This window comes from Zophobas morio, unplaced genomic scaffold, assembly GCF_036711695.1.
Source record: "Zophobas morio isolate AGI-343-1 ecotype UQ-CSIRO unplaced genomic scaffold, CSIRO_AGI_Zmor_V1 ptg000008l, whole genome shotgun sequence".
Classification (NCBI taxonomy): Eukaryota; Metazoa; Arthropoda; class Insecta; order Coleoptera; family Tenebrionidae; genus Zophobas; species Zophobas morio.
Window position 1 is genome coordinate 10202386 of NW_026972113.1, and position 27641 is coordinate 10230026.

A 27641-nucleotide genomic window follows, 5' to 3' on the forward strand; every position below is an offset into this window, starting at 1 on the left:
CGTAAATCTTTAAGATGATTTATGACACGGCTATTTACATTTTCAATACAGTTCCTAATACTTGCGGTAATTGAGTTTGCAGGGCCATAAAAACGAAGTCAGAGTTGGACCACTATACTATCATAAAACCGAATTAAAACTGGGAAATTATAATATTTTTACTCCACTCAGGATCCTGAATTCAATACACATGATTACTAAAAATTCATTGTAATATTATTAATAAACATATTTATAATAATAATAAAAAATATATAAAATACAGCTTTTGTTTAACATGTATAAGTAGCTAACTGTATCTACTACTTATCCCAGAAAGGAGGTGTTTTAAAAAAGCCCTACGCCCAGTAACTTCTCCCTTCATTGTTTACTCGAAAAAAGTGCTCGTATATGTTTTCATTTGCCGAGAGATCATTTTCAAAATATATTTATAATAAAAATATGCAAGTCTTGGTGATGAAAAATGTACTCCTAAAAAATTATTAAAGTACATAAAAAAATAGAAACAAATTTTATTTATTTTAAAAAAAGCTCTCGCAAAGGCAGGTTCCTCTTTCTGCTTGAATCAATTATTTCGGGCAATAAAGCGCCAAAGCAAAATCTGACAAGTTTATCTGCCATCTTTTTACATATATTTCTTCGTCTTTATAAATTTTTTCTATATTTATTCCTTTGGATGTCCATACAACAAAATAAACTTGTGAAATACCCGTAACAAACATTTGTCCCTGGACTTGAAAGTAGTAATCATGATTCTTTTTTTAGTTTCAATTCTCAATTTTTTTTCTAACCGCTTCTTCGGGAGACAAATCTTGCGATTTTGAAGGACATTTAATTTCGACTAATGCACTCCTATCCTCTAGAACCCTGTCTGGACTAGCAGTCAAGTAAGGAAAATGTTTTGAAATAAACAAGCCACACCGTTCAGTTTTTATATTTTTATTTATTTCAAAACACTTGACAGCTTTTTCCTCACTTTGCTGTCCATAGTATGTATGACTGTTACCTCTAAATGTACTGTACAACAGAGACTCCACAGTTTTAGCTATTGCTGTAGTCGGTCTAAGTTTGTAAATACGTCCAAAATTTGAAGCCGTAACCCTAATTTCTCTTTATTTTGCCCAAATGTGCCTGTTGCCTAGTGTCTATTTCAATTTGGTCTAAATTCAAAGATAATTTTCTCAAAAAAACCTCTTTGGCTGTCACAAATGTTTCTACATCCATGACAGGATTTTCTAAAAAATATTTAAACCATAATCGCAGTCGGGACCAGCATACGTACAGTTTTTTACGACATATTTGTTTTTACGAATACTTTGTCTAAGACGAGCTTGTTTTATAGACGAACAATATTTTTTTGTTATTAAACCAGGACCGTTTTAATCACAATATATTTACTTATCCCCTCTAAAAAATTGATGACGTCACCTCAAAATTTTGCTGAATAAATCCTATCTAAATTGTATAAAATATGATGAGTCTCTTCTTGTGATTTATGATTCTATTCATGTTTTTTGGATTTGCATATACAGGATGACCCCAAAAATTAATGAATGCGTAAATTTATTTGATTGATTTAATCAGGAACTACAGAACCAAATGCTTTGAAATCTTGCAAATGTTTTAAGGTTATAAAGAGCATAATAAATTTTTAGTCAATATATATTTGCTTATCCCCTCCAAAAAATTGATGACGTCAGCTCAAAAGTTTGCTGTATAATCCTATTTAAAATTTACAAAATATGATGAGTCTCTTCTTGTAATTTATCATTTCATTAATATTTTTTGGATTCGGATATACAGGGTGACTCAAAAATTTAATGAATGCGCAGATTTATTTTATTGATTTAATCAGGAACTACAAAACGGAATGCTTTGAAATCTAATGTGAAAAAAAAAACATAATAGGCCTGCAGTCGTGACGTTTCCGATGGCGAGGGAAGTACTGTCTAAACCCTTTAGACCAATTTTTTTGATTTTCCCATTTCTCCATTTTTCAGTTTTTCAGTATTTCAGTTCTGAGATTTTGTAATGTTTCGGTTCTTCAATTTTTCCATTTTTTGATGTTTCGATTTCTCGGTTTTTCAATTTTTCGATAGGTATTTTAATTTTTCAATTTTTAAGTTCTAGATTTTCCGTTAATTTTTTTGCTTTCCTTGATGTTTTGATTTCTCGATTATTCGATTTTTCAAGTTCTCGGTTTAGATTTTTTGGTTTTCCAATTCTTCGATTTTTAAATTGTTTAATTTTTAGATTGTTCAATTTCTCGATTTATATATTTTTCAATTTTTCGGTTTTTTTCATTTAAAATGTTTCAATTTTTCAATTATGCGTTCCCCCTTAAATACCACTATTCCCGTTGATAATGTGCTGTAAATATATTTTACAATGACCGTATTTGTGCAGAGACGGTTTATACGGATATGCTTGTGATGCTGGACCATCAGGCCTTCGAAGTTAAGGGACCCTTCTGGCCTAAAGTAACGGAAAATAAAATTTATTTGGTTTTATTTTGGTTATTACAAAAATACGATTTCGTCTGACTGACCGTTTGCCGACACATACGAGTACTTCTTGGCGTTTCACTAATTTATGACTTGCAGCCAGGCAGCCACCTGAACAAAGAGTTGCCGCTTGAGTTTTGTTTGCAATTTCGTTTCTCATTCTTATTTTGCTTTTTTTATCGTTCAATAAAGTATACCGCACACTTTTGAAATTATTGCATTTGAATTCATGTTTTTTCGATTTACTTATTATTGATTAAATCAAGAACGGCGCGCTCCATTTTTTTCCAAAATTTGGTGCTCTGTTTTTGGAAAATTCTAACCTGACCTGGTTTTAAGTTAATTTTGAGACTCCATTTATTTTGAAAAATTTAAGGCAATCTTGTGGTTCTAGGTATTCCTGTTTGGAAAGAATTTGTAAGTGCTTTAGAGCCTCTAGTGTCTAGCCCCGCCCACCCACCCTCTCTTTTCTTGGAGGGTATGTCATTTGCCGAAATCAGTCTTATCCTAGCCAGTAGCGGCTAAGATAAAACTAATTTTGGCAAATGACATCCTAGGAGAAAAGAGAGGGTGGGTGGGCGGGGCTAGTACCTGCTAGGATAAGACTGATTTTCGCAAATGAGATCCCTCTAAGAAAATAGAGGGCGGGAAGGTGGGGTTACTACCTGTTAAGATAAGACTGGTTTTAGCAAATGACGTATTCTCTAAGACATTTAATTAAATTATTACAAGAAAAGACACTAAAAGCTCCAAAGCACTTTCAAATTCTGTCCAAAAGGAATACCTAGGAACCCCAAGATTGTTTTATATTTTCCACAAAAAAACAGGTCAGGTCAAAATTTTACAAAAATCTCCAAGGGACTTACCAGTTGATTATCATTAAGAGTGTGGCGGAGAGTTAATCCGTCATTTTCCTTACATCCGGTATAATTTACCTTCATCACCCGAAATCGCCCGAAACTGGTGGTCGGCAACGATTCGCACTGCACAAAGATTACGATTCCAAAATTTAGTTTTAGAACAAGGTTTCTGGATTTGTTAACTGCAGGGTGTATAAATGATATGACAAGAAAGCTGACACTTCTTCAAGCAATTTATTTGGTGTTGTGTGCTTCGATTCTCGTCAAATTTTGTGTAAAGATGACAAAGCGTTTTAAATTCTCGTTATCAGACAAGTACTCTTTTGTTGTGTTTATCCTAAAAAGTGTGAAAATTATCTTGAAATTAGACCATTGGTCTTGGATGGTACTTTGACGACCACACTTACAATCAAGACAACCTTCATCTCCTGGTGTCAGAGCCCTAATTCGTCTTCTTATATCACACCACAGACAATATCTTATCGTTTGAAAGGCGCAACTCAGTAAAAGTGACTTGTTGAAAATTTGTAAATTTTATTATGTATTATTTACATCATAAAGTTCTGGGAGATTTGTTTACAAAGATGGGTATGAAGCAGCAGTTGCGATACCGCAGTTGTTGCCGTAGTTACGGATGGCTCTGTAGAAGCCACCTTCTCCCCAGCCACCTCCCCAGGAGTTCTTGACGATCCAGTAGTCGTAACCACCTTCGGAACCATATCCTACGACGAGGACACCGTGGTTGAGGTCTCTGTCGTTGCAAGTGGAGTCGTAGATGATGCCCTGGCTGTAGAACTGGAGCTCATCGGTGGCGTCAATAGCCACAGAGACGGGTCCATTGTTGGCGACAGCGTTGGCAAGGGAGTTTTCGTCTCCAGAGGGCAGGTCGTAGTATCCATTGATGCTGGTGACCGATTGAGAAGCGTCGTATCTGCAGTTGTCAAGTTGGGCTTCATAGGGGTAGGCGCTTTCGCTCATGATACCATAGTCATAGATGTAGTTGAAGGCGCTGTCCATCCAACCACCGTCGCAAGCGGCATTACCATATCCAGTAGAACAGTCAATCAAGTTCTGTTCACTGAGAGAGATGAGTTGTCCACGACGGATGGCGAGTTGACCCTCCACGGAGCCAGTCTGCGAAAAAAATCAACACTACTCAAACCCTCGAGAATGTTCCTACTCACGGTGCTGAAACTCCAGCAGGATCCGCATTGTCCCTGGTTCTTGACTTCGGTGACGGCGTTGCCTCTCCAGTCGACGTCGGCGGCGGCGGGTTTCTTGGAAGGCACCCACTTCTTGGCCAGTTTCTCGTTCTTGACGGGCTTGGTGGCCTTGCCGCGGTTGACGTAAGCCAAGAATTCCTCCTTGGTCAGGTCACCGAATTGGTTGATGGCTTTGCTGTAGGTGACTTCTCCTTTAGCGTATTTGGCGTTGTGTTCCTCGATCTGGGCCAGGTTGTCTTTGAAGATGGCCAGACGGCGAACTTCCTCCAAGGGGTTGCTGTATTGTTTCTTGTGGGTCAGCTGGAGGAGGCGGTTAGTAGGGGTATTGAACAAAAATTAAGAGTCTTACCTTGAAATCAGCCCATTTTTGGTGGAGGCCCGATTTGGGGGCTGCCAAAGTGGCGACGATTACCAAAGCTAGAACGATGAAGGTCTTCATGGTGTCTGAGGAAACGCTGGCACAGTCAGCCTTTTATACGAAATTTTATCTCAGATTTTTGCGATGGTTATGGATTTGAGAAGTGGTTTTTGTTCACATTTTTTTTATCGCAGTCGGTACTTGAAAAACAATTGAGAAATTGAAAAAATTTTGGAGCACTTTTGTCCTTGGAGAGTTTAGTATGTACAATCGCACGCAAATGTTTTGAGCCTATGGGCGGATCATTTTTGCCGGTCGTCACCGAAGGAGGCGGTCCAAATCGTCCAAGGGCAGAATTTGTAGGTAGGCTCAAACTACAACGAAATTTACGTGTTGACCAAATTCTTACCCTGAATTAGTTTTAATTTTATAAATACCCTATCTAAAATGTTCAGAATATGATGAGTTTATACTTGTGATTTACCATTCCATTAATATTTTTTGGATTTGTTTATACATATAGAGTGACTCAAAAAAAAAATGACTGAGTCAATTTATTTTATTGAAGAAATCAAGAATTGCAAAACTGAATACTTTGAAATCTTGTCAATTAGTTAGAAAAAAAAACCTGTCCTGCTCTAATAACATCGAGAATATGCTCAAAATCACACTAATATTAGGTCTAATTGTGCCGACCATAGTTATAAAATTCACATTAAAGTAAATAGGGGACATTTTTTGAAATGTACTACATTTCAAAAAGCAAAAAAAATGTTCAGTTTATAAACTTCATAATTTTGGTTTAAAGTTTATCAATCATATTTGACGCTTTATTTTATCCGTTCCATTTGTTATCCTTTACTGCGGTCTCTCTTGGGTCGAGATGTAACACCGGACCGAAGGTTCTTCGACCGATAGGATAATTTATTACTTCCGACATCTTTTCGGTGACAAATTTAATCTTTGCATACTTCAGCGTAGTTAGTGAACTCGTTGTGACCACTGAAATATACAAAGAGTAAATTTTGAAATGGAACGAAAATCGAAGAATACTTTCAAGGCCACGATCAAAATGTATTTGCTTATCTTCGCCAAAAAATGCATGACGTCATCGTAAAATTTGATATGATGAGTCTATACCTGTGATTTATCATTGCAGTAATATTTTTTAGATTTACTTATACAGCCTGTCTCAAAAAAAGGTCACTTCGATTTTCGATTTTTCGTTTTTTCGACCAACAGTTTCATCGAATTAGATTTTTCAGTTTCCATTTTTCTATCAACTTTTCGATTTTATTACTTTCTAATTTTCTGATTTTTCAAATTGCGGTATTTTGATTTTTCGAGTTTTCAGTTTTTTCGTTTTTCGATTTTTTAATTTTTGGTTTTTTTGATTTTTCGATGTTTCGATTTTTTAATTTGCCATTCTTTCAATTTTCGATTTTTCGTCTTTCCATTTTTAGATTTTTTGATTTTTCTGTTCGTCAGTTTTTAGACTTTGCAATTTTTTTGCATTTTTCGATTATATTTTACTTTCCAATTTTTTTGATTTTTGAAATCTCGATTTTACGTTTTTAATTCTTCGATTTCCGATTTTTCAATTTTCCGGTTTTTTAATTCTTCTATTCTCGATTTTTCGATTTTCCATTAATTATAAAATTCTTCGATTTTTCGGTTGTTTTATTTGTCGACCTTCGATTTTTCAACTTTCGATTATTCGATTTTCCATTTTCTGATTTTACGATTTTTCGATTTGCGATTTTTCGATTTTCGTTTTTCCGCTTTTGTGGTTTTTCGATTTTTCTGTTTGTTTCAGTTTTTATGGTTCTGCAATTTGCAGCTTTTAGATTTCAATTTTGTTACTTTCCGATTTTCCACGTTTCGATTTTTTGATTTTTTTTCGATCGTCGTTTTTTCGATTTTCATTTTTTCGATTTTTTGATTTTTCAATTTTTAGGCCTTTCAATTTTTTTACTTTTCGCTTTTTTGAGTATTTGTTTCATCGAATTTTCGGTTTTCGATTTTTCGGTTTTTCCATTTTCCGATTTTCGATTTTTCGATTTTCCATGTTTAGATATTTTTCGATTTTTTTTTATTTTTCGATTGTTCTGTTCGTCAGTTTTGAGACTTTGCAATTTTTACTTTTCCACCTTTCTATTATTTTAGTTTCGGATTATTCGATTTTTGAATTTTCGTTTTTTTTTTCAGTTTTCGATTTCCGATATTTTTCGATTTTTCGGTTTTTTAATTTGTCGATTATCGATATTCCGATTTTCGATTTTTCGATTTTCCAATCTTCGATTTTTCTATTTCCAGTTTTCGATTTTCCACTTTTTGATTTTACGATTTTTCGATTTTTCTGTTCGTCAGTTTTTAGGCTTTGCAATTTGTTTACTTTTCGATTTTTCGATTATTTTACTTTCCAGTTTTTTGATTTTTGAATTGTCGACTTTTAGAGTTTTCAATATTATGAATTTTCGAATTTTCGGTTTTCCTATTTTTTGATTTTTGATTTTTCCATTTTTCGGTTTTTTGTTTTTTCAATTCTCGGTTTTTCAGTCTTCCAAATTGTCGATTTTTCAGATTTGTGAATTTCCAGTTTTTCGATCGACCTACGTATTAGATTTATTGAATTTTCGATTTTCGGTTTTTCCGTTTTTAGATTTTTGATTTTCCAGTTTTGCATTTTCAGATTTTCTGTTTTTCGCATATCTGATTTATCAAATTTTCGATTTTTCGGCTTTTCGATTTTTCGATATTTGATTTTCGATTTTTCGATATTTGATTTTCGAATTTTCGATTGTTCAGTTTTCCATTTTTCAGCTTTTAGACTTCAATTTTTTTACTTTTCGATTTTCCAAATTTTCGAGTTTCAATTTTCAGATTTTTGATTTTTCGATTTTCTTTTTAAATCTTTGAATTTTTCGGTTTTGATTTTTCGAATTTATGATTTTGAATTTTTCCATTTTTCGGTTTTTAGACTTCAATTTTCTTTCTTTTAAATTTTTCGATATTCTATTTTCCGCTTTTCAGAATTTTCGTTTTTCAGTTTTCAGACTTTCGATGATTAGAATTTTGGATTTTTCAGTTTTATGATTTTTCGATTTGTAGAAAATTTGAGTAGTCGAATTTTCGATTTTTCAATTCATCGATTTTTCTATGTTCAATTTTTCAATTTAAATTTTGCAATTTTCAATTTGTCCATTGTCGATTTTTAGAATTTTCGGTTTTTCAATTTTTCCATTCTCAACTGTTAGACTTCAATTTTGGTACTTTCCGATTTTTTGGTTTTCGATTTTCCAATTTTCAGAATTTTCAAGTTTCTTTATTCAAATTTTCCATTGTCCACTTTTTCGATTTTAGATTTTTCGAATTTTTGTTTTTCCAATTTTTTGCTTTTTCGATTTTTTTGTTCGTTTCAGTTTTTAGGCTTTGCAATTTTTTTTACTTTATATATTTGGATTATTTTAATTTCCGATTTTTTTTATTTTTGTTTTTGATTTTTTTAATTTTCAACATTACAAATTTTTGACTTTTCGATTTTTTTGTTTTCCCGTTTTTCAATTTTCGATTTTTCGATTTTTGAGGTTTGTGAGTTTCCACTTTTCGATCGACCTAGGTATTTGATTCATTGAGTTTTCGATTTTTTGATTAGCCATTTTTAGATTTTCGATTTTTACGATTTGTATTTTTCGATTTTCTGTTTTTTGCATATTTGATTAATCAAATTTTCGAAAAAGTTACCATGCTTACAAAAACTTCAAAACATCTACAATATTAAAGTAGAAAACAGTCTCAGCAAACCTGTAAAAGTATTAAGTGGAGTACCACAAGGTTCGGTTTTGGGCCCTCTACTTTTTATTGCATATACTGCTGACCTTAAAATCAGTATTGAGTCGCCATTTGCAATGTACGCGGATGACATCAAATTATATAATAATAGCTGTAAAAATATAATTTTGAAAAAGGACTTGCTCGCAATATACAACTGGTCTAAAGATTGGTTACTTCCACTGAATTGTGAGAAATGTTACGTGCTTCATATCGGAAAGAAAAACCCAAAGTGCAAGTACTATTTAGGTGGAAACGAATTAACCAAAACTGAGTGCTGTCGGGACTTGGGTATCTTCATAAACCAAGAACTAACGTGGTCTGACCACATAGCGCATACTGTCAAGAAAGCGAACTCAGTACTGTTTCTCTTGGGGAAGGCATTTTCTAGAATACACCCAGTGGCATTTTCTAAACTGTACAAAACCTTTGTAAGACCAATTTTAGAGTTTGGTAATTCAATATGGACCCCAGTCTTGCAACATGATATCCACTTGCTAGAATCCGTGCAACGTAAAGCTACCAGAAGGCCTTTTGGTAGAGTCAGACCGCAGTACCATGAAAGACTTTCTCTAATGCAGCTAACCACCCTTTCGGATAGACGTATAAGAGGAGACCTTATCACTACCTTTCAGGCTCTCACAAACCCTACATCGCCCATTCGGCAATTATACATGATGAACCTGGACCCTAGACTGCGAGGACACAAATTCAAGTTGCAAAAGCAAAAGTTCTATACAACACCACGTCAAGTATTCCTTACGAACAGGGTTTTTAATTCTTGGAATATGCTTCCGATCGAGGTCATTCAGAGTCAATCCCTACAAGTTTTTAAAAAAAGATACGATCACTATCGAGCCCAAACAACGCAGTAATGCACTAGTAGATTTAGAACCCGCTCACCAGCGCGGGCATAACAGGCCTCGGCCTCTGCCCGGTCGCTCAACTTAATAATTAATAATAATAATAATAATAATATTTCAAAGTATTCAGTTTTGCTATTCTTGATTTCTTCAATAAAATAAATTGACTCAGTCATTAACTTTTTTGAGATACCCTGTATAACCAAATCTAAAAAATATGAATGCAGTGATAAATCACAAGTATAAAACTCATCATATTTTATACATTTAAGATAGGATTTATTCTGCAAAATTTTGAGGTGACGTCATACATTTTTTAGAGGGGATAAGCAAATATATTTTAATTAAAAATGTATCATGTTTATCATGATTTTAAAACATCTGCAAGATTTCAAAGTATTCGATTTTGCAAATTCAAAATTAAATTGCAGAATATTATTTTATAATTTTGATTTTTTTTTCCAAAAATCTGGACGTTTTGGATAAAAACTCAACACGGAGTCATAAACTACATGTGTAGGACTATGTTACTGTATACAATTTAAAACCCATTTCCTATGCATAAATTTGAAGTGACGTCATCACATCATTGGTGGGGATGATTAGACAAATTTAATAATTTTGCGACATTTATGAAAAAAATATCAATTTTAATAATAATGAAAATACTTTCAGAGTTTAATAATATATTCGTAGTCAGAGAAACTGTTTCTCTTCTGCCTGAAGACGGTACTGTGTACCGAAACCCGTGTAGCAGTGACTACGAATATATTATTAAACTCTGAAAGTATTTTCATTATTATTAAAATTAATATGGAGTTTAAACACGATCAGTCTCATCAATACAAACAAAAAAATATCAGTTAACAAAAATGGCACGTTTTTATTATTATGCCAGTTACATGTCACTCAACGACAATATCGTTTTTTTTTTAAGAGTATTTTATTTGAAAAAGTGATGAAATTTTTTATACGGAACAATTGGTCGAAAGATGTTAGAAAGCAAAATAATTCATGTCCGGACCATCGTTACTCACGAACGAAAGTCACCATTATTTTATGCTAAATCTTCTCCGACAAATTCGAGAGAACTGGTGTGAGCCATAAATATTTCTTACCAAATGTATATATAACTACTGTCCGTCCCGTTATTGTCAATAAAATTTTATAGGGTAAAATGTGAATTTCGTTGTATGTAGTTTGAGCCTACCTACAAATTCTGCCCTTGAAGGATTTGGACCGCCTTCTTCGGTGAGGGCAGGCAAAAACGATCCGCCCATAGGCATAGGATCGCATTTGCGTGCGATTGTACCTATATATAGTAATTTGACTTATCCGGGAAAATTTCACTAGTTTGTGTAATTTTGGTTGCCTACATTAACAATTCATTTATTATTATTACATTCTGCCTCATCTTTCTCCATATTATTACCACGTATTATCATAAAAACAGGCTTTTTGCTAAACTTGTCCACAAATAACCCACCATTTCTTTTTAACAACGATCATTTTCCTGCTTGTTACAAACAAATCGTTGCCAACCGGAAATTAAAAATATACATAAAATAGTTGGAATTTATTTAAAGTCTAATACACTATTTTGTTGTCTATCCAGATATGAATTTAAAAACATTCAAGTGTGGTCTCTGTAAAAACGTTAAACAATCGATCGCCTGATTGATAATCGAGTGAATTGTTCGAAGATAAAATTTTTAAAACGGATCATCGTATCTTATTTATTCGGTCGTTGAAAAGTCAGGATGAAGCTGTCGGTACTTTCGTTCGCACTATGCCTCGTAGGGGTGCTTTCAATCCCCAACCCTAAGGTGAGTGTTCCTGCAATAACCCCCCAAAATAAAAAAAAAATCAAACAGGAACATCGTCGCATTTTTAACCCCGATTTCGTTGCGGACATTCCCGATTCCGTCGACTGGAGGGAAAAAGGAGCCGTCACCCCCATCAAAAACCAAGCTCTTTGTGGGGCTTGGGTCTACAGTGTCGTATGTATCCAACCCCGATTCCAAATTCGCACTACCCTGACTCTTTCAGACCGGTGTTCTCGAGGGCCAAAATTTTTTAAAAAATGGTGAACTCGTTCCTTTGAGCGAGCAAGAACTGGCCGATTGTGCAACCCAAGATGGTTGTAGCGGAGGAACCGTCGAGGAGGGCTACGAATATGTGATAGCCCATGGCCTGGCTTCCGCAGAGGATTACCCAGGCCCCAGCGATGGGACTTGCCATCGAGGCTCTATTCCTTCTACAGTCACAGAAAGTGACTACGTTACGGTAGAACACGACGAAGAGACTCTTCGGCAAGCCGTTGCCACGATTGGTCCAATTTCTGTGGCCGTTAACGCTCTAGAGTGGGAGTTGTACGTCGGTGGGATTTTGAAATGTGAGGATTCGGAGACTTTGAACCATGGGGCGCTCCTGGTAGGGTATGGTAGCGAAGATGGGGTGGATTATTGGTTGCTGAAGAATTCGTGGGGCGAAGCCTGGGGCGAACAGGGCTACATTAGGGTGGATAGGACCCCTGGGGCCGATTGCGGAATAACTTTGGCAGCTACATATCCAGTTGTTTGAAATTGATTACTATTATTAAACCGCATTGTTACAAATTTAGTTTTTTTATATATATAAAAATAGAACACTGTTACTATCTCCAGATACGAACTTACTCGTAAAAACAGATAATCGCGTGATTCGTTTTAAGATAAATCTTCCATCACAAACAAACCAGTCTCAATTTTTTTGCAAAGCAAAATGAAACCGTTACTAATTTGCGTCCTCGGCTTGTTGTCCGTCTCGACTTTCGCCCTCCCCGATTCCGTCGACTGGAGAGACCAAGGCGCCGTCACCCCAGTCAAAAACCAAGGCCTTCTCGATTCACCTTGGCTCTTCAGCGTCGTACGTATCCAACCCCCCTTATTTCCAATTACAACCAAAATTGTAGACCGGTGCTCTCGAGGGTCAAAATTTCCTAAAAACCGGCCAACTCATCGCGCTGAGCGAGCAAGAGCTAGCCGATTGCGTCAGCGTGAATGGTACGACTGAAGATGCCTACAAGTACGTGATCGGGCACGGGCTGGCGGCCGATGCGGATTACCCCCATCTTGACGACGGCAGTTGCCATCGCGAGTCGATTGCGTCAGCGGTCACTGAAACTGCGTACGTTGAGGTGGACTACGACGAAGAGGTGCTTCGGAGGGTGGTGGCAGCGGTGGGTCCGGTGGCGGTCGAGGTTAATGCGCGTGCGTGGACCACGTACGCTGGCGGGATTTTCAAGTGTCGGAGGCCGGTGCCGACGAACCATGGGGCGCTGCTGGTGGGATACGGGAACGAAGATGGGGCGGATTATTGGTTGGTGAAGAACTCGTGGGGGGAGGAGTGGGGCGAAGGGGGGTATATTAGGGTTGAGAGGAGTATTGAGGGGGACTGCGGGATTACGTTGTATGCTACTTATCCTGTTGTTTGAGGTTAATGATGATTAAATCGTATGGTTATGAAGTGGTTTTATTTAGCTAATTTTTCGAAAAGGAACAAAAACTGTTAAGTGCTTGTGAAGAAATTCATTATCTGGTAGAAAAACTGGTTCTTATTAAAGAACCAGTTAAAGAACATAATTTTCGTTTTATAAAGTAATAAAACAACTGGGACGCTAATAAATAAATTATAGCTAAATGTTTTATGCCTGACTTTTTAGTAATTGGTGATGTCAGTGAAGAAATAAATAGAAATCTTCAAAGTTTTTCGGGTCGTCAGAGTGCAAGTATTCATAAAACGTGTCTGCTTCATCGGTTATATACAGGATGATTTTTTTTTCTGTTGGAATGTACGGACTGAGAGAAGCCACTAAAAAGATCAAATACGAACTAAAATTTTGGTAGACGAGGTAGTTTGGAAATAATATCAAAATTTTAGTATGAAATCAAAGTTTTGAGAAATCTAAAATTTTGGGCGGAAAACCCGAGTTTCAAATTTTTTAATCATTGAAAACAACATATTTTCAAATGAAAATAGATTGCTTTTAAAAGACTCGTGGACTCCAAAGGTCAGGAATGTCAAATAATCAAAGTTTTTATTCAGAAATTACAATTTTTGAAAAAAGTCCATAATTTTTCGAGAAAATATGATGATTCAAAAGATAAATTTTGAAAAAAAACTATATTTTCGGAAGAAAACTCGAGCTGATGAATTGTTGAAAATTAATAAAAAGTGAAAATCTTTGGGTAACATTTTTGTAAAGAATAAAAAAAGTGAAAATGTGGTGATTCAAAAAACAAATTTTGAAAAAAGCTGTAACCGAGCTAAAGAAATGCTGAAAATTAATAAAAAAATTGAATGTTTGTGTAAAAGAACGTCAAAATCTCCAAGAATTGAAACCATATATTTTAAAATGAAAACAAAAATTTTTAAGTAAAATTTTTAGAAAAAATAATAAAATAGCAACATTGAACAATAATTTTGAGACCTGGAAAAAAATCAACATTTTTTGTGAGAAATTAAAATCTTGAAAAAAAAAATAATTTTACGAAAAAATACGCTGATTCAGAAAAAAAGAACAAATTTTGAAAACTTCTGAACTCTTGGGGAAAAACTGGAGCTGATGAAATGTTGAAAATTAATAAAAAATTTAAACTAGGTAAAATTTTCAACCCGAAATTTGGAGAAGATCTTCAAAATCTTCAATAACTGAAACCAAATATTTTAAAATCAAAATTAAAATTTTGAACTAAAAATTTTAGAAAGAGTACTTAATAGTGTGAAAACATTGAGCAATGATTTTGAATCTTGAAATGTTGGTGTCTAAAAAATCTTTAAGAAAATCATTTTAGTAGGTACTAGCCCCGCCCACCTACCCTCTCTTTTTTTAGAAGATATGTCATTTGCCAAAATAAGTCTTCTCCTATCTAGTAGCTGCTAAGATAAAACTGATTTTGGCAAATGACATACCTTCCAAGAAAAGGGGGGGGGGGGGCTAGTACCTGCTAAGATAAGAGTGATTTTGGCAAATCAGGTACCCTTTAAGAAAAGGGAGGGCGGATGGGCGTGGCTACTACCTGCTAAAATCAGTTTTATCTTGGCAGCTACTAGCCCCGCTCACCCGCCCTCTCTTTTCTTAGACGAAACGTCATTTGCCAAAATCAGTCTAATCCTATAGCTAGTAGCTGCTAAGATAAAACTGATTTTGGCAAATGGCATACCTTCCAATATAAAAATTTTAGTGTGAAATCAAAGTTTTGAGAAATCTAAAATTTTGGGCGGAAAACCCGAGTTTCAAATTTTGAAATCTCAAAACTTCTAATCATTGAAAACGACATATTTTCAAATGAAAATAGATTGCTTTTAAGACTCGTGGACTCCAAACAGTCAGGAATGTCAAATAATCAAAGTTTTTATTCAGAAATTATAATTTTTGAAAAAAGTTCATAATTTTTCGAGAAAATATGATGATTCAAAAGACAAATTTTGAAAAAAATCCATAATTTCGGAAGAAAACTCGAGCTGATGAATTGTTGAAAATTAATAAAGAGTGAAAATCTTTAGGTAACATTTTTCTAAAGAATAAAAAAGTGAAAATATGGTGATTCAAAAAACAAATTTTGAAAAAAGCTGTAATCGAGCTGAAGAAATGCTGAAGATTAATAAAAAATTTGAATGTTTGCGTAAAAGAACGTCAACATCTTCAAGAATTGAAATCATGTATTTTAAATTGAAAACAAAAATTTTGAAGTAAAATTTTTAGAAAAAATAATGAAACAGCCACATTGAGCAATAATTTTGAGACTTGGAAAAAAATCAACATTTTTTGAGGGAAATTAAAATCTTAAAAAAATATATAATTTTACGAAAAAATACGCTGATTCAGAAAAAATGAACAAATTTTGAAAACTTCTGAACTCTTGGGGAAAAACTGGAGCTGATGAAATGTTGAAAATTAATAAAAAATTTAAACTAGGTAAAATTTTCAACCCGAGATCTGGAGAAGATCGTCAAAATCTTCAATAACTGAAACCAAATATTTTAAAATCAAAATTAAAATTTTGCACTAAAAATTTTAGAAAGAGTACTTAATAGTGTGAAAATATTAAGCAATGATTTTGAATCTTGAAATGTTGGAGTCTAAAAGATCTTGAAGAAAATCATTTTAGTACGAGGTACTAGCCCCGCCCACCCACCCTCTCTTCTTTTCTTACACGATATGTCATTGGCCAAAATCAGTCTTATCCTAGCTAGTAGCTGCTAAGATAAAACTGATTTTGGCAAATGGCATACCTTCCAATATAAAAATTTTAGTGTGAAATCAAAGTTTTGAGAAATCTAAAATTTTGGGCGAAAACCCGAGTTTCAAATTTTGAAACCTCAAAACCTCTAATCATTGAAAACAATGAAAACAACATATTTTCAAATGAAAATAGATTGTTTTTAAAAGACTCGTGGACTCCAAACAGTCAGGAATGTCAAGTAATCAAAGTTTTTATTCAGAAATTACAATTTTTGAAAAAAGTTCATAATTTTTCGACAAAATATGATGATTCAAAAGACAAATTTTGAAAAAAATCTATAATTTCAGAAGAAAACTCGAGCTGATGAATTGTTGAAAATTAATGAAAAGTGAAAATGTGGTGATTCAAAAAACAAATTTTGAAAAAAGCTGTAACCGAGCTGAAGAAATGCTGAAGATGAATAAAAAATTTGAATGTTTGCGTAAAAGAACGTCAAAATCTTCAAGAATTGAAACCATATATTTTAAAATGAAAACAAAAATTTTTAAGTAAAATTTTTAGAAAAAATAAAATAGCAACATTGAACAATAATTTTGAGACCTGGAAAGAAAATCAACATTTTTTGAGAGAAATTAAAATCTTAAAAAAGTATATAATTTTACGAAAAAATAAGCTGATTCAGAAAAAAGAACAAATTTTGAAAATTTCTGAACTCTTGGGGAAAAACTGGAGCTGATGAAATGTTGAAAATTAATAAAAAATTTAAACTGGATAAAATTTTCAACCCGAGATTTGGAGAAGATCGTCAAAATCTTCAATAACTGAAATCAAATATTTTAAAATCAAAATTAAAACTTTGAACTAAAAATTTTAGAAAGAGTACTTAATAGTGTGAAAACATTGAGCAATGATTTTGAATCTTGAAATGTTGGAGTCTAAAATATCTTGAAGAAAATCATTTTAGTAGGTACTAGCCCCGCCCACCCACCCTCTCTTTTTTTAGAAGATACGTCATTTGCCAAAATCAGTCTTCTCCTATCTAGTAGCTGCTAAGATAAAACTGATTTTGGCAAATGACATACTTTCCAAGAAAAGGGAGGGTGGGGGGGCGGGGCTAGTACCTGCTAAGATAAGAGTGATTTTGGCAAATCAGGTACCCTTTAAAAAAAGGGAGGGCGGATGGTTGTGGCCACTACCTGCTGAAATCAGTTTTATCTTGGCAGCTACTAGCCCCGCTCACCCGCCCTAGCTCTCTCTTCTTTTAGAGGGTATTTTATTTGCTAAAAAATTTTGGAAAAAAAAAGAAACCTTGGGGGGAAACCTCGAGTTGATGAAATGTTGAAAATGAATAAAAAAATAAAATTCTAAATCAATTCTTTCTTAGTGAGAAATTAAAATTTTGAAAAAAAATGAGTAATAATTTTGAATCTTAAAATCTAAACAATCGGAAAGATCTTCAAAAAAATCAAAATTTTTAGTGAAAAATAAAGATTTTGAAAAAATTGAATCTTAAATGTAGTGATTCAAAAAACAGTCAAATTTTGAAAAACATCTGAAACTTTGGGCAGAAACTAGAGCTTTTGAAATGTTGAAAATTAATGAAAAATGAATTTTTTAAGATTTTGACGTTCTTTTCAAGAGAGAAGAATGTCAAAATCTTCAAAAATTGAAACCAAATATTTTAAAATGAAATTGAAAATTTTGAAGGAAAATTTTTTGAAAGATAATAAACTGAAAACATTGAGCAATAATTTTGAATCCTGAAATCTTGAAGTGTAAAAGATTTTGAAGAAAATCAATTTTTTTTAGTGAGGAATTAAAATTTTGAAAAAAAAATGTAATTGAGCTTGAAATCTTGAATCCTGAAGTCTAAACAACCGGAAAGATTTTCAAAAAAATCAAAATTTTTGGTGAGACATAAAAATTTTGAAAAAATTACGATAAAATGTGGTGATTCAAAAAAAACAGAAAACTTTGAACAATAATTTTGATTCTTGAAATCTTGGGAGTCTAAAAAATCTTGAAAAAATCAGTTTTTCTTTAGTGAGATATTAAAATTTTGAAAAAAATATAGTTTTATGAGAAAATGTCATTAAAAACCAAATTTTGAAAAAAACCCGAGCTGCGAAATGTTGAAGATTAATAAAAAATTAAAATTTTCAACGCGAGATCTTGAAGAGAAGTCAAAAATCTTCAAATTTGAACCCAAATATTTTAAAACGAAAATACAACTTTTGAAGTAAAATTTTTAGAAAAAATAATGAAATGCAGATATGGAGAAATACTCTTGAATCTTGAAATCTTGGAGTCGGAAAGATTTTGAAAAAATAATTGTTACGGAGAAAGTAAAATTTTCAAAAATTCTTAAACCCCGAGGGAAAATCCGTATTACTGAAATGTTGACAGTTAATAAGAAATTTAAACTAGATAAAATTTAAAGTCTACAATAGGAAAGATCTAAAAAAAAATTTAGTCCTACGACAAAATGTGGTGATTCAAAAAACAAACAAATTTTCAAAAAAATCTGAAACTTTGGGAGAAAACCCGATCTGTAGACGTGTTCAAAATTGGTAAAAAAAATAAAATTTAAGATTTTGACGTTCTTTTCATGAGAGGAGAATGTCAAAATCTTCAAAAATTGAAACCTAATATTTTAAAATGAAAATAAAAATTTTGAAGGAAAATTTTTAGAATGATAAAGTGAAAACATTGAGCAGATAGTTTCGAATCTTCAAATCTTGAAGTCTAAAAGATCTTGAAGAAAATCAATTTTTCTTTAGTGAGGAATTAAAATTTTGAAAAAAAAATATAGTTGAGCGATAATCTTGAATCCCAAAGTCTAAACAATCGGAAGTATCTTAAAAAAAAATCAAAAATTGTGGTTAGAAACAAGAAAAAAAATGAATCTTACAACAAAATGTGCTGATTCAAAAAGTAAGCAAATTTTGAAAAAAATCTGAAACCTTGGGAGAAAACCCGAGCTGTTGAAATGTTGAAAATTAATAAATTAAAATTTTGACGTTCTTTTCAGGAGAGCAGAATGTCAAAATCTTTAAAAAGTGTAACGTAATATTTTAGAATGAAAATTAAAATGTAGAAGTAAATTAACAAAAAAATAATAAAGTGAAAACATTGAGCAATAATTTTGAATCTTGAAAACTTGGAGTCTAAAAATTTTGAAAAAAATTATAATTCATGAGAAAACGTGATGATTCGAAAAACAAATTTTGAAAAAATCTTAAACCCAGGGGGAAAACCCGAACTGCTGAAATGTTGAAAGTCGATGAGAAATTTATACTAGAAAAAAATTTCAGCGAGAGGTCTTGAAAAGATCGTCAAAATCTTCAATAATTGAAATTAAAATTATTATTTTAAAATCGAAATTAAAATGTTTAAGTAAAAATTTTAGAAAGGGAACACATTGGGCAATAATCTTGAATCCTAAAGTCTAAACAATCGGAAAGATGTTCAACATAATCTAAATTTTTAGTGAGAAATAAAAATTTTGAAAAATATTTAATCCTAGAACAAAATGTGGTGATTCAAAAACAGACAAATTTTGAAAAAAATGTGAAACCTTGGGGGGAAACCCGAGCTGTTGAAATGTTGAAAATTAATAAAAAAATTAAGATTTTAAGATTTTGACGTTTTTTTCGACAGAGGAGAATGTCAAAATCTTCAAAAATTGAACCCTAATATTTTAAAATGAAAATAAAAATTTTGAAGTAAAATTTCTAGAAACAATAATAAAGTGAAACATTGAGCAATAATTTTGAATCTTGAGATATTGGACTCTCAAAGATCTTGGAAAATATCATTTTTTAGTGAGAAAAAAAACCCCAGGGGGAAAACCCGAACTGCTGAAAAAACGAAAACTTTTCATTCAAGCATTTATCTATTTATTTACAATTCTTACAAAAAATTGATACATTTAAAGAACGGGGTACCAAGGTTCCGTGGCAATTCCACACGTGTTGTTGCGATTCCTCGCCAATTTAATGTACCCGTCCATCCCCCATTCCGGCCCGTATGAATTCTTCACCAACCAGTACTCTCCATCGTCTTCGGTACCATAACCCACGGCTAGAACTGCATGGTTCAAACTATTAGCCTCAGTTTTACAAGTCGCGTCATAAAAAACCCCTTCACTATAAAACTGCCACTTGGTGGCATCCACACCCACCGAAATGGGTCCAACCGTACCAACAGCATCCTTAAGAGCTTCCTCACTAGTACCAAAAATCGCAAGATACGCAATTTCTGTAACAGCAGATGGAAGATCGCCCCTGTGACAAATACCATCAGCCTCTTCGTACGGATAATCATCTTCTGTGGAAAGTCCATGGTCTATGACGTATTGGAAAGCTACATCTAGAAAACCTCCATTGCAACCTCGCAACGATCTGGCTATAATACAATCAACCAGTTCTTGCTCGCTTAAAGACACTAGAACACCATTTTTGAGAAAATTTTGACCTTCCAAGCTGCCAGTCTGAAAAAACAAAAAGATAGTGAGCTGTGGTTGGGTGGGTTGTGGATGGGTTTACCGTACTGAAAGCCCAACAAGCGCCACAAACTCCTTGATTTTTTACTTGCGTGACTGCGCCCTTTTCCCTCCAGTCTATCTCTTCAGGGACCTCATCATATATAGATTTAGTTTTCGGAATTACTTTACTTTCTGTGTTTCTCGGTTTGTACCCACGTGCGTAATACTGGGCGAACTCGTCGCAGGTTAGATCGGCAAATTGATTCACAGCCATCTTATAAGACACCTTTTTGTCGCCATACTGTTTGTTGTGGTCTTCAATTGTGCGTAAGTTGGTTTCGAAAATGTCAAAACGCTTTTGTTCTTCTGAATCGTCGTATGATTTTTGGTAGAGTGTCTAAAATTACGACGGTTTTTCTAATTTATGTGTACATTTGGTAAAAGTCACTCACCTTGTAGTCGTTCCAGCGTCTCTGCACTTCCTCTTTCATAGGGTTCGAAAACGATGGCATAAAAACCGCGATTAATATGAGAAAAAACTTCATTTTGACGTCTTCTCTTGCGAACACTCTCAGCAATTGATTTTTGGTAGCTTGACCTGACGCAAATGAGTTTATTATTTATTTATCGCATAAAAACACTTCAATTTTGTTTTCGCTGTTTTAAACAAAAAGTGGAATCAGTTTATCAAGATGACCGAATAAGAGGGTCAAAGGTCTTGTTGGACGTTTGACATTTTTTAGGGCGTGATTTTCTCTCTTAATAATTGTCAGTTTTGGATACTTTAAATTATTTTAAATGCGAAAATAGTGATATTATCAGATAGTTTTGAAATGATAACATTGTGCAATTCACGTCAATAAAACAATGCCTCTATTACTCATCACACTTTATTTACAACTGTGGATACGAAGCATGAGTTGCAATACCGCAATTATTCCCATAATTCCTCACCGACTTATAAAACCCGTTTTCGCCCCAATCCACCCCCCACGAGTTCTTCACGATCCAGTAGTCGTACTGCAACTCTCTCCCATACCCCACGACCAAGACCCCATGGTCCAAATCCGACTCGTTGATGTTGCAAGTTTCGTCGAAGAAAACTCCTCCGTAGTAGAACTGGAGGGCTTCGGTGGCGTCGATGGCGGCTGCGATTGGTCCGATGTTGGCCACGGCGTCCGCTAAGCCCACTTCGCTCATGAAGTCCACGTCCACGTAGCCCGATATGGAGGTGACGGATTGCGAAGGGTCGAAACGGCAGGCGCCGGCGGCGCCTTCGTAGGGGTAGGCGGATTCCGACATGATGCCGTTGTCGTGGATGTAGTCGAAGGCGCTGTCGGTGAAGCCGCCGTCGCAGCCGGTGTTGCCGTAGTCGGAGGAGCAGTCGAGGAGGTTCTGCGCGCTGAGGGGGGTAAGTTCGCCGGTTTTGAGGGCGAGCTGGCCCTCCACGGCACCCGTCTGAAGAAACAACCAATTTAAAAATAAATAAATAAAATAAATTTTTAAGTGCATTCCATGTTTCGAAGTTTTTCGGATTTTTTGGAAATATTTACAATTTTGAGAATCTTACAATATCTTCGATTTAAAAAAAAATGGTCTGCAAAATGTACAAAGGGCTTGATTCAAAGTTTTTAGCCCTTAAAGCGTTAAAAACCACTCTATTTTTCGGTTGTGAATGTTTTTTCAATTTTCGAAATAATCAAAATTTTGATAATCAAAAAGATTTTCAGTGTTTTCAAAATTTGCGATTTTCTAACACGCCGAAGTTGAGTCAAAGTTGTGGAAACCTAAGATGATAAACATGTTATTTTTTGGTTTATCGTCGTCCAGGTTTTTCTAAATGTCAAAATTTTTGAAAATTTCAAAATTTCACCAACCGCCAAAACGTCGATGTTTAAAAAAATCATTCTTGGAATAGACATAGATTGCTTTGAAGTTTTTAAACCACATATGTTAAAAAATGTATCATTGAATTATAAATTTTTAAGTTCATAACATGTTTCAAAGTTTTTCGGATTTTTTGGAAATATTTACAATTTTGAGAATCTTACAAAATCTTCGATTTAAAAAAAAAGGTCTTTGTGAAATGTACAGAGGGCTTGATTCAAAGTTGTTAGCCCTTAAAGCGTTAAAAGCCACTCTATTTTTCGGTTGTGAATGTTTTTTTCAATTTCCGAAATAATCAAAATTTTGATAATCAAAATGATTTTCGGTGTTTTCAAAATTTGCGATTTTCTAACACGCCGAGGTTGTGTCAAAGTTGTGGAAACCTAAGGTGATAAAAATGTTATTTTTTGGTTTATGGTCGTGGAGGTTTTTCTAAATGTCAAAATTTGTGAAAATTTCAAAATTTCACCAACCGCCAAGACGATGATGTTTAAAAAATCATTCTTGGAATATACATAGATTGCTTTGAAGTTTTTCTACATATGTTAAAAAATTAATCATTGAATTATAAATTTTTAAGTTCAGAACATGTTTCAAAGTTTGTGGGATTTTTTGGAAATATTTACAATTTTGAGAATCTTACAAAATCTTCGATTTAAAAAAAATGGTCTGCAAAATGTGCAAAGGGCTTGATTCAAAGTTTTTAGCCCTTAAAGAGTTAAAAACCATTCTATTCTTCGGTTGTGTATATTTTTTTTTCAATTTTCGAAATATTCAAAATTTTGATAATCAAAAAGATTTTCGGTGTTTTCAAAATTTGCGATTTTCTAACACGCCGAAGTTGTGTCAAAGTTGTGGAAACCTAAGGTGACAAAAATGTTATTTTTTGGTTTATGGTCGTCGAGGTTTTTCTAAATGTCAAAATTTTTGAAAATTTCAAAATTTCACCAACCACCAAGACGTCGATGTTTAAAAAATCATTCTTGGAATATACATAGATTGCTTTGAAGTTTTTAAACCACATTGTTATAAAAATTTATCATTGAAGTTCATAACATGTTTCAAAGTTTTTCGGATTTTTTGGAAATATTTACAATTTTGAGAATCTTACAAAATCTTCGATTTAAAAAAATGGTCTTTGTGAAATGTGCAGAGGGTTTGATTCAAAGTTTTTAGCCCTTTAAACATTAAAAACTACTGTCTTTTTCGGTTGTGAATGTATTTTTAATTGCTGGTTCTTTAATTTTCGCAATTTTCAAAATTTTGTTAACCGAAAAGATTTTCGGTGTTTTCCAAATTTGCGATTTTCTAACACGTTGAAGTTGTGTCAAAGTTTTGGAAACCTATGATGATTAAAATGAATTTTTAGTTTATCGTGGTCGAGATTTTTCTAAATGTCAAAATTTTTGAAAATTTCAAAATTTCACCAACCACCAAGACGTCGATGTTTAAAAAAATCATTCTTGGAATATACATAGATTGCTTTGAAGTTTTTAAACCACATATGTTAAAAAAATTATCATTGAATTATAAATGTTTAAATTTCAAGGTTTTTCGGTTTTTTTTGAAATATTTACAATTTTGAGAATCTTACAAAATCTTCGATTTAAAAAAAATGGTCTTTGTGAAATGTGCAGAGGGTTTGATTCAAAGTTTTTAGCCCTTTAAACATTAAAAACTACTGTCTTTTTCGGTTGTGAATGTATTTTTAATTGCTGGTTCTTTAATTTTCGCAATATTCAAAATTTTGTTAACCGGAAAGATCTTCGGTGTTTTCAAAATTTGCGATTTTCTAACACGCCGAAGTTGTGTCAAAGTTGTGGAGATCTAAGGTGATAAAAATGTTATTTTTTGGTTTATGGTCGACGAGGTTTTTCTAAATGTCAAAATTTTTGAAAATTTCAAAATGTCACCAACCGACAAGACGTGGATGTTTAAAAAAATAATTCTTGGAATATACATAGATTGCTTTGAAGTTTTTAAACCACATCTGTTAAAAAATGTATCATTGAATTATAAATGTTTAAGTTCATTCCATGTTTCAAAGTTTTTCGGATTTTTTGGAAATATTTACAATTTTGAGAATCTTACAAAATCTTCGATTAAAAAAAAAATGGTTTGCAAAATGTGCAAAGGGCTTGATTCAAAGTTTTTAGCCCTTAAAGCGTTAAAAACCATTCTATTCTTCGGTTGTGAATATTTTTTTCAATTTTCGAAATATTCAAAAGTTTGATAATCAAAAAGATTTTCGGTGTTTTCAAAATTTGCGATTTTCTAACAAGCCGAAGTCGTGTCAAAGTTGTGGAAACCTAAAATGATAAAAATGTTATTTTTTGGTTTATCGTCGTCGAGGTTTTTCTAAATGTCAAAATTTTTGAAAATTTCAAAATTTCGCCAACCGATAAGACGTCGATGTTTAAAAAAATCATTCTTGGAATATACATAGATTGCTTTGAAGTTTTTAAACCACATATGTTAAAAAATTTATCATTATAAATTTTTAAGTTCAGAACATGTTTCGAAGTTTTTCGGATTTTTTGGAAATATTTACAATTTTGAGAATCTTACAAAATCTTCGATTTAAAAAAAATGGTCTGCAAAATGTGCAAAGGGCTTGATTCAAAGTTTTTAGCCATTAAAGCGTTAAAAACCATTCTATTCTTCGGTTGTGTATATTTTTTTTTCAATTTTCGAAATATTCAAAATTTTGATAATCAAAAAGATTTTCGGTGTTTTCAAAATTTGCGATTTTCTAACACACCGAAGTTGTGTCAAAGTTGTGGAAACCTAAGGTGACAAAAATGTTATTTTTTGGTTTATGGTCGTCGAGGTTTTTCTAAATGTCAAAATTTTTGAAAATTTCAAAATTTCACCAACCGCCAAGACGTCGATGTTTAAAAAATCATTCTTGGAATATATATAGATTGCTTTAGTTTCTAAACCACATTGTTATAAAAATTTATCATTGAAGTTCATAACATGTTTCAAAGTTTTTCGGATTTTTTGGAAATATTTACAATTTTGAGAATCTTACAAAATCTTCGATTAAAAAAAAAGGTCTTTGTGAAATTTGCACAGGTTTTTAGCCCTTGAAATGTTAAAAACTACTCTCTTTTTCGGTTGTGAATGTTTTTTTAATTTCTGGTTCTTTAATTTTCGCCATATTCAAAATTTTGTTAACCGAAAAGATTTTCAGTGTTTTCAAAATTTGCGATTTTCTAACACGCTGAAGTTGTGTCAAAGTTTTGGAAACCTATGATGATTAAAATGAATTTTTAGTTTATCGTGGTCGAGATTTTTCTAAATGTCAAAATTTTTGAAAATTTGAAAATTTCATCAAGACAAGATCGTCGATATTTAAAAAAATCTTTCTTGGAACATAATTAGATTGCTTCAAAGATTTTAAACTAAGTATGTTAAAAATTTATTAGGTTCATTCCACGTTCAAAGTATTTCTATCTTCGATTAAAAAAAAAGATCTTTGCGAAATGTACAGAGGGCTTGATTCAAAGTTTTTAACCTTTAGAATATTAAAAACTAGTTCTTGTTGTCAGTTTTTTGTTGGGAAAAGAAGACTTCGTATGTTAAGAAAAAATGGACTAAATATAAACCCCGCCCACCCACCCCTTCGCAATTTTGATGAATGTTTTATTCATTGTGAGCTGAAGGGCGGAGTTTAATTGCAAAATCCTCATCTCTACAAGACATTATCAGATGAAACTCATCACAATTGAGATTGGGGCGGGTGGGTGGGGGTTACTTTTTGTTTTGTTTTTTTTTCCTTACATATGTAATTTTCTTCAACAATTGTTTGGCACAAAGAAAATGAATCTTTCGTTTAATAGTCGTCAAGGTTTTCCGAATTCTCAAAATTTTTGAAATTTTCAAAATTTGCTCGAACGTCTAAATCGTCAATGTTTAAAAAAATCTTTCGTAGAACATACATCGATTTCTTCAAAGAGTTTAAACCAAGTATGTTAAAAATTTATTTAGTTCATTCCACGTTTCAAAGTCTTTCTGAATTTTGGAAATATTTACAATTTTGAGTCTCACAAGATCTCCGATTAAAAAAAAAGGTGTTTGCGAAATATGCAGAGGGTTTAATTACACTTCTTAACCCTTAAAAAGTTAAAAACTACTATCTTGTTTTCATTTGTGAATTTTTCTAAAAATTACTGGATCTTCAATTTACCAAACATTCAAAATTTTTATAACCGAGATTTTCAATGTTTTCAAAATTTTCGTTGTTGAAGTTGTGCCTGAGTTTTGGATACCTGAGGTGATAAAAGTGAATCTCTGGTCGTCAAGGTTTTCCGAATTCGCAAAATTTTTGAAATTTTCAAAATTTGTCCGAACGTCAAAATCGTCGATGATTAAAAAAAATTTCTTTGAAACATCATAGATTGCTTCAAAGAGTTTAAACTTAAGTATGTTAAAAATTTATTTAGTTCATTCCACGTTGCAAAGTATTTCTGAATTTTGGAAATCTTTACAATTTCGAGAATCTCACAAGGTCTTCGATTGAAGAAAAAGTCTTTGCTAAATGTACAGAGGGCTTGATAGAAGTTTTTAACCCTTAAAACATTAAATACTACTTCTATTTTTCAAATTGTTTTCAAATCACAGAAATTTTTAAAATTTGGAAGATTTTCGAAATTTATATTCTCGAAATTTTGACGAGTTACATCAGAGTTTTATATAGCCAGGTTATTAAAAACGAATTCTTTGTTAATCGCCATCAAGATTTTCCAAAACTTCAGAATTTTTGGAATTTTTGAAATAAAAATTTCAAAGTTTAATCAAGTTTTGAATTAGGTGAACCCTTCAGCATCTTTTTTGCGTTTCTTAGCTAATACCTACTGCACTAAAAGTCCAAGACGACCCACAGTCCCCTTCGTCTTTAATATCACTTATTACATTTTTGGTCCTCCAGTCAACTTCGTCATCGACTGGTTGCTTCGAAGGAACGTATCTTCTGCGAAATTTTCCGGGCACTTGTGTTTCAGGAGCTTTAGTCCGATTTACGAACGCAAGAAATTCATCAGCTGTTAAATCCCCGAACTTATTAATCGCATTGTAATAACTAACTTCGCCATTTTTGTATTTGGTGTTGTGTGCTTCAATTTTCGCCAGATTTTGCGTAAAGATGACAAAGCGTTTCAAATCGTCGCTATCAGACAAGTACTCTTTGTTGTGTTTGGCCTAGAAACAAATGATGCAAGGGGTCTAAATGTTGTGAAAATTACCTTGAAATTAGCCCATTGGTCTTTGATGGTACTTTGAGGGATCGCAGTCGTCAGAGCGACCACACTTAGAATTAAGACAATCTTCATCTTACTGGTATCAGAGCACTAATTCGTCTCCTTATATCCATCTATTGTCAATATCTTATCGTTTGAAAG

The 27641-nt window shown here is 33.0% G+C and overlaps 5 protein-coding genes across 6 annotated transcripts; 2 read left to right on the forward strand and 3 right to left on the reverse strand.

Moving 5' to 3' along the window:
• Positions 1–3878: 3878 nt before the first annotated feature.
• LOC135125296 (procathepsin L-like) lies at positions 3879–5045 on the reverse strand. The gene is made up of 3 exons (XM_064050762.1): positions 4937–5045; positions 4549–4887; positions 3879–4498 (listed from the first exon to the last, which is right to left on the reverse strand). The coding sequence occupies exons 1-3, from the start codon at positions 5024–5026 to the stop codon at positions 3941–3943; spliced, it is 987 nt and encodes a 328-aa protein (XP_063906832.1). The 5' UTR covers positions 5027–5045; the 3' UTR covers positions 3879–3940.
• Positions 5046–11303: 6258 nt separating this feature from the next.
• Positions 11304–12257, forward strand: LOC135125297 (procathepsin L-like). The gene is made up of 3 exons (XM_064050764.1): positions 11304–11465; positions 11514–11639; positions 11689–12257. The coding sequence occupies exons 1-3, from the start codon at positions 11400–11402 to the stop codon at positions 12220–12222; spliced, it is 726 nt and encodes a 241-aa protein (XP_063906834.1). The 5' UTR covers positions 11304–11399; the 3' UTR covers positions 12223–12257.
• Positions 12258–12342: 85 nt separating this feature from the next.
• Positions 12343–13114, forward strand: LOC135124844 (testin-2-like). The gene is made up of 2 exons (XM_064050067.1): positions 12343–12546; positions 12593–13114. The coding sequence occupies exons 1-2, from the start codon at positions 12403–12405 to the stop codon at positions 13112–13114; spliced, it is 666 nt and encodes a 221-aa protein (XP_063906137.1). The 5' UTR covers positions 12343–12402.
• A 6628-nt stretch (positions 13115–19742) lies between these two features.
• LOC135125294 (procathepsin L-like) lies at positions 19743–21110 on the reverse strand. Its single transcript, XM_064050760.1, has 3 exons — positions 20805–21110; positions 20414–20749; positions 19743–20358 (listed from the first exon to the last, which is right to left on the reverse strand). The coding sequence occupies exons 1-3, from the start codon at positions 20895–20897 to the stop codon at positions 19798–19800; spliced, it is 990 nt and encodes a 329-aa protein (XP_063906830.1). The 5' UTR covers positions 20898–21110; the 3' UTR covers positions 19743–19797.
• Positions 21111–21226: 116 nt separating this feature from the next.
• LOC135125293 (procathepsin L-like) lies at positions 21227–27618 on the reverse strand. 2 transcript variants are annotated; one of them, XM_064050757.1, is made up of 3 exons: positions 27486–27618; positions 27100–27441; positions 21227–21810 (listed from the first exon to the last, which is right to left on the reverse strand). In XM_064050757.1, exons 1-3 carry the CDS (start codon positions 27570–27572, stop codon positions 21247–21249), a joined length of 993 nt encoding a protein of 330 aa, XP_063906827.1. In that variant the 5' UTR covers positions 27573–27618; the 3' UTR covers positions 21227–21246. The 2 variants fall into 2 exon arrangements, with proteins under 2 accessions (XP_063906827.1, XP_063906828.1); XM_064050758.1 differs by having other exon boundaries at positions 27096–27441.
• Positions 27619–27641: the final 23 nt, after the last annotated feature.

Bases quoted from the DNA above. Each gene is read 5' to 3' on its own strand.
- LOC135125296 (XM_064050762.1), bottom strand. From the start codon at position 5,026: ATGAAGACCTTCATCGTTCTAGCTTTGGTAATCGTCGCCACTTTGGCA. The intron at 4,888-4,936 runs GTAAGACTCTTA...CGCCTCCTCCAG, and splicing joins AAAAATGGGCTGATTTCAAG to CTGACCCACAAGAAACAATA. The intron at 4,499-4,548 runs GTGAGTAGGAAC...TTTTTTTCGCAG, and splicing joins CCTGCTGGAGTTTCAGCACC to ACTGGCTCCGTGGAGGGTCA.
- LOC135125293 (XM_064050757.1), bottom strand. From the start codon at position 27,572: ATGAAGATTGTCTTAATTCTAAGTGTGGTCGCTCTGACGACTGCGATC. The intron at 27,442-27,485 runs GTAATTTTCACA...ATTTGTTTCTAG, and splicing joins ACCAATGGGCTAATTTCAAG to GCCAAACACAACAAAGAGTA. The intron at 21,811-27,099 runs GTAGGTATTAGC...TTGTTTCTTCAG, and splicing joins CGTCTTGGACTTTTAGTGCA to ACGGGTGCCGTGGAGGGCCA.
- LOC135125294 (XM_064050760.1), bottom strand. From the start codon at position 20,897: ATGAAGTTTTTTCTCATATTAATCGCGGTTTTTATGCCATCGTTTTCG. The intron at 20,750-20,804 runs GTGAGTGACTTT...TCGTAATTTTAG, and splicing joins GACGCTGGAACGACTACAAG to ACACTCTACCAAAAATCATA. The intron at 20,359-20,413 runs GTAAACCCATCC...TTGTTTTTTCAG, and splicing joins CTTGTTGGGCTTTCAGTACG to ACTGGCAGCTTGGAAGGTCA.
- LOC135125297 (XM_064050764.1), top strand. From the start codon at position 11,400: ATGAAGCTGTCGGTACTTTCGTTCGCACTATGCCTCGTAGGGGTGCTT. The intron at 11,466-11,513 runs GTGAGTGTTCCT...AAAATCAAACAG, and splicing joins TTTCAATCCCCAACCCTAAG to GAACATCGTCGCATTTTTAA. The intron at 11,640-11,688 runs GTATGTATCCAA...TGACTCTTTCAG, and splicing joins GGGCTTGGGTCTACAGTGTC to ACCGGTGTTCTCGAGGGCCA.
- LOC135124844 (XM_064050067.1), top strand. From the start codon at position 12,403: ATGAAACCGTTACTAATTTGCGTCCTCGGCTTGTTGTCCGTCTCGACT. The intron at 12,547-12,592 runs GTACGTATCCAA...CCAAAATTGTAG, and splicing joins CACCTTGGCTCTTCAGCGTC to ACCGGTGCTCTCGAGGGTCA.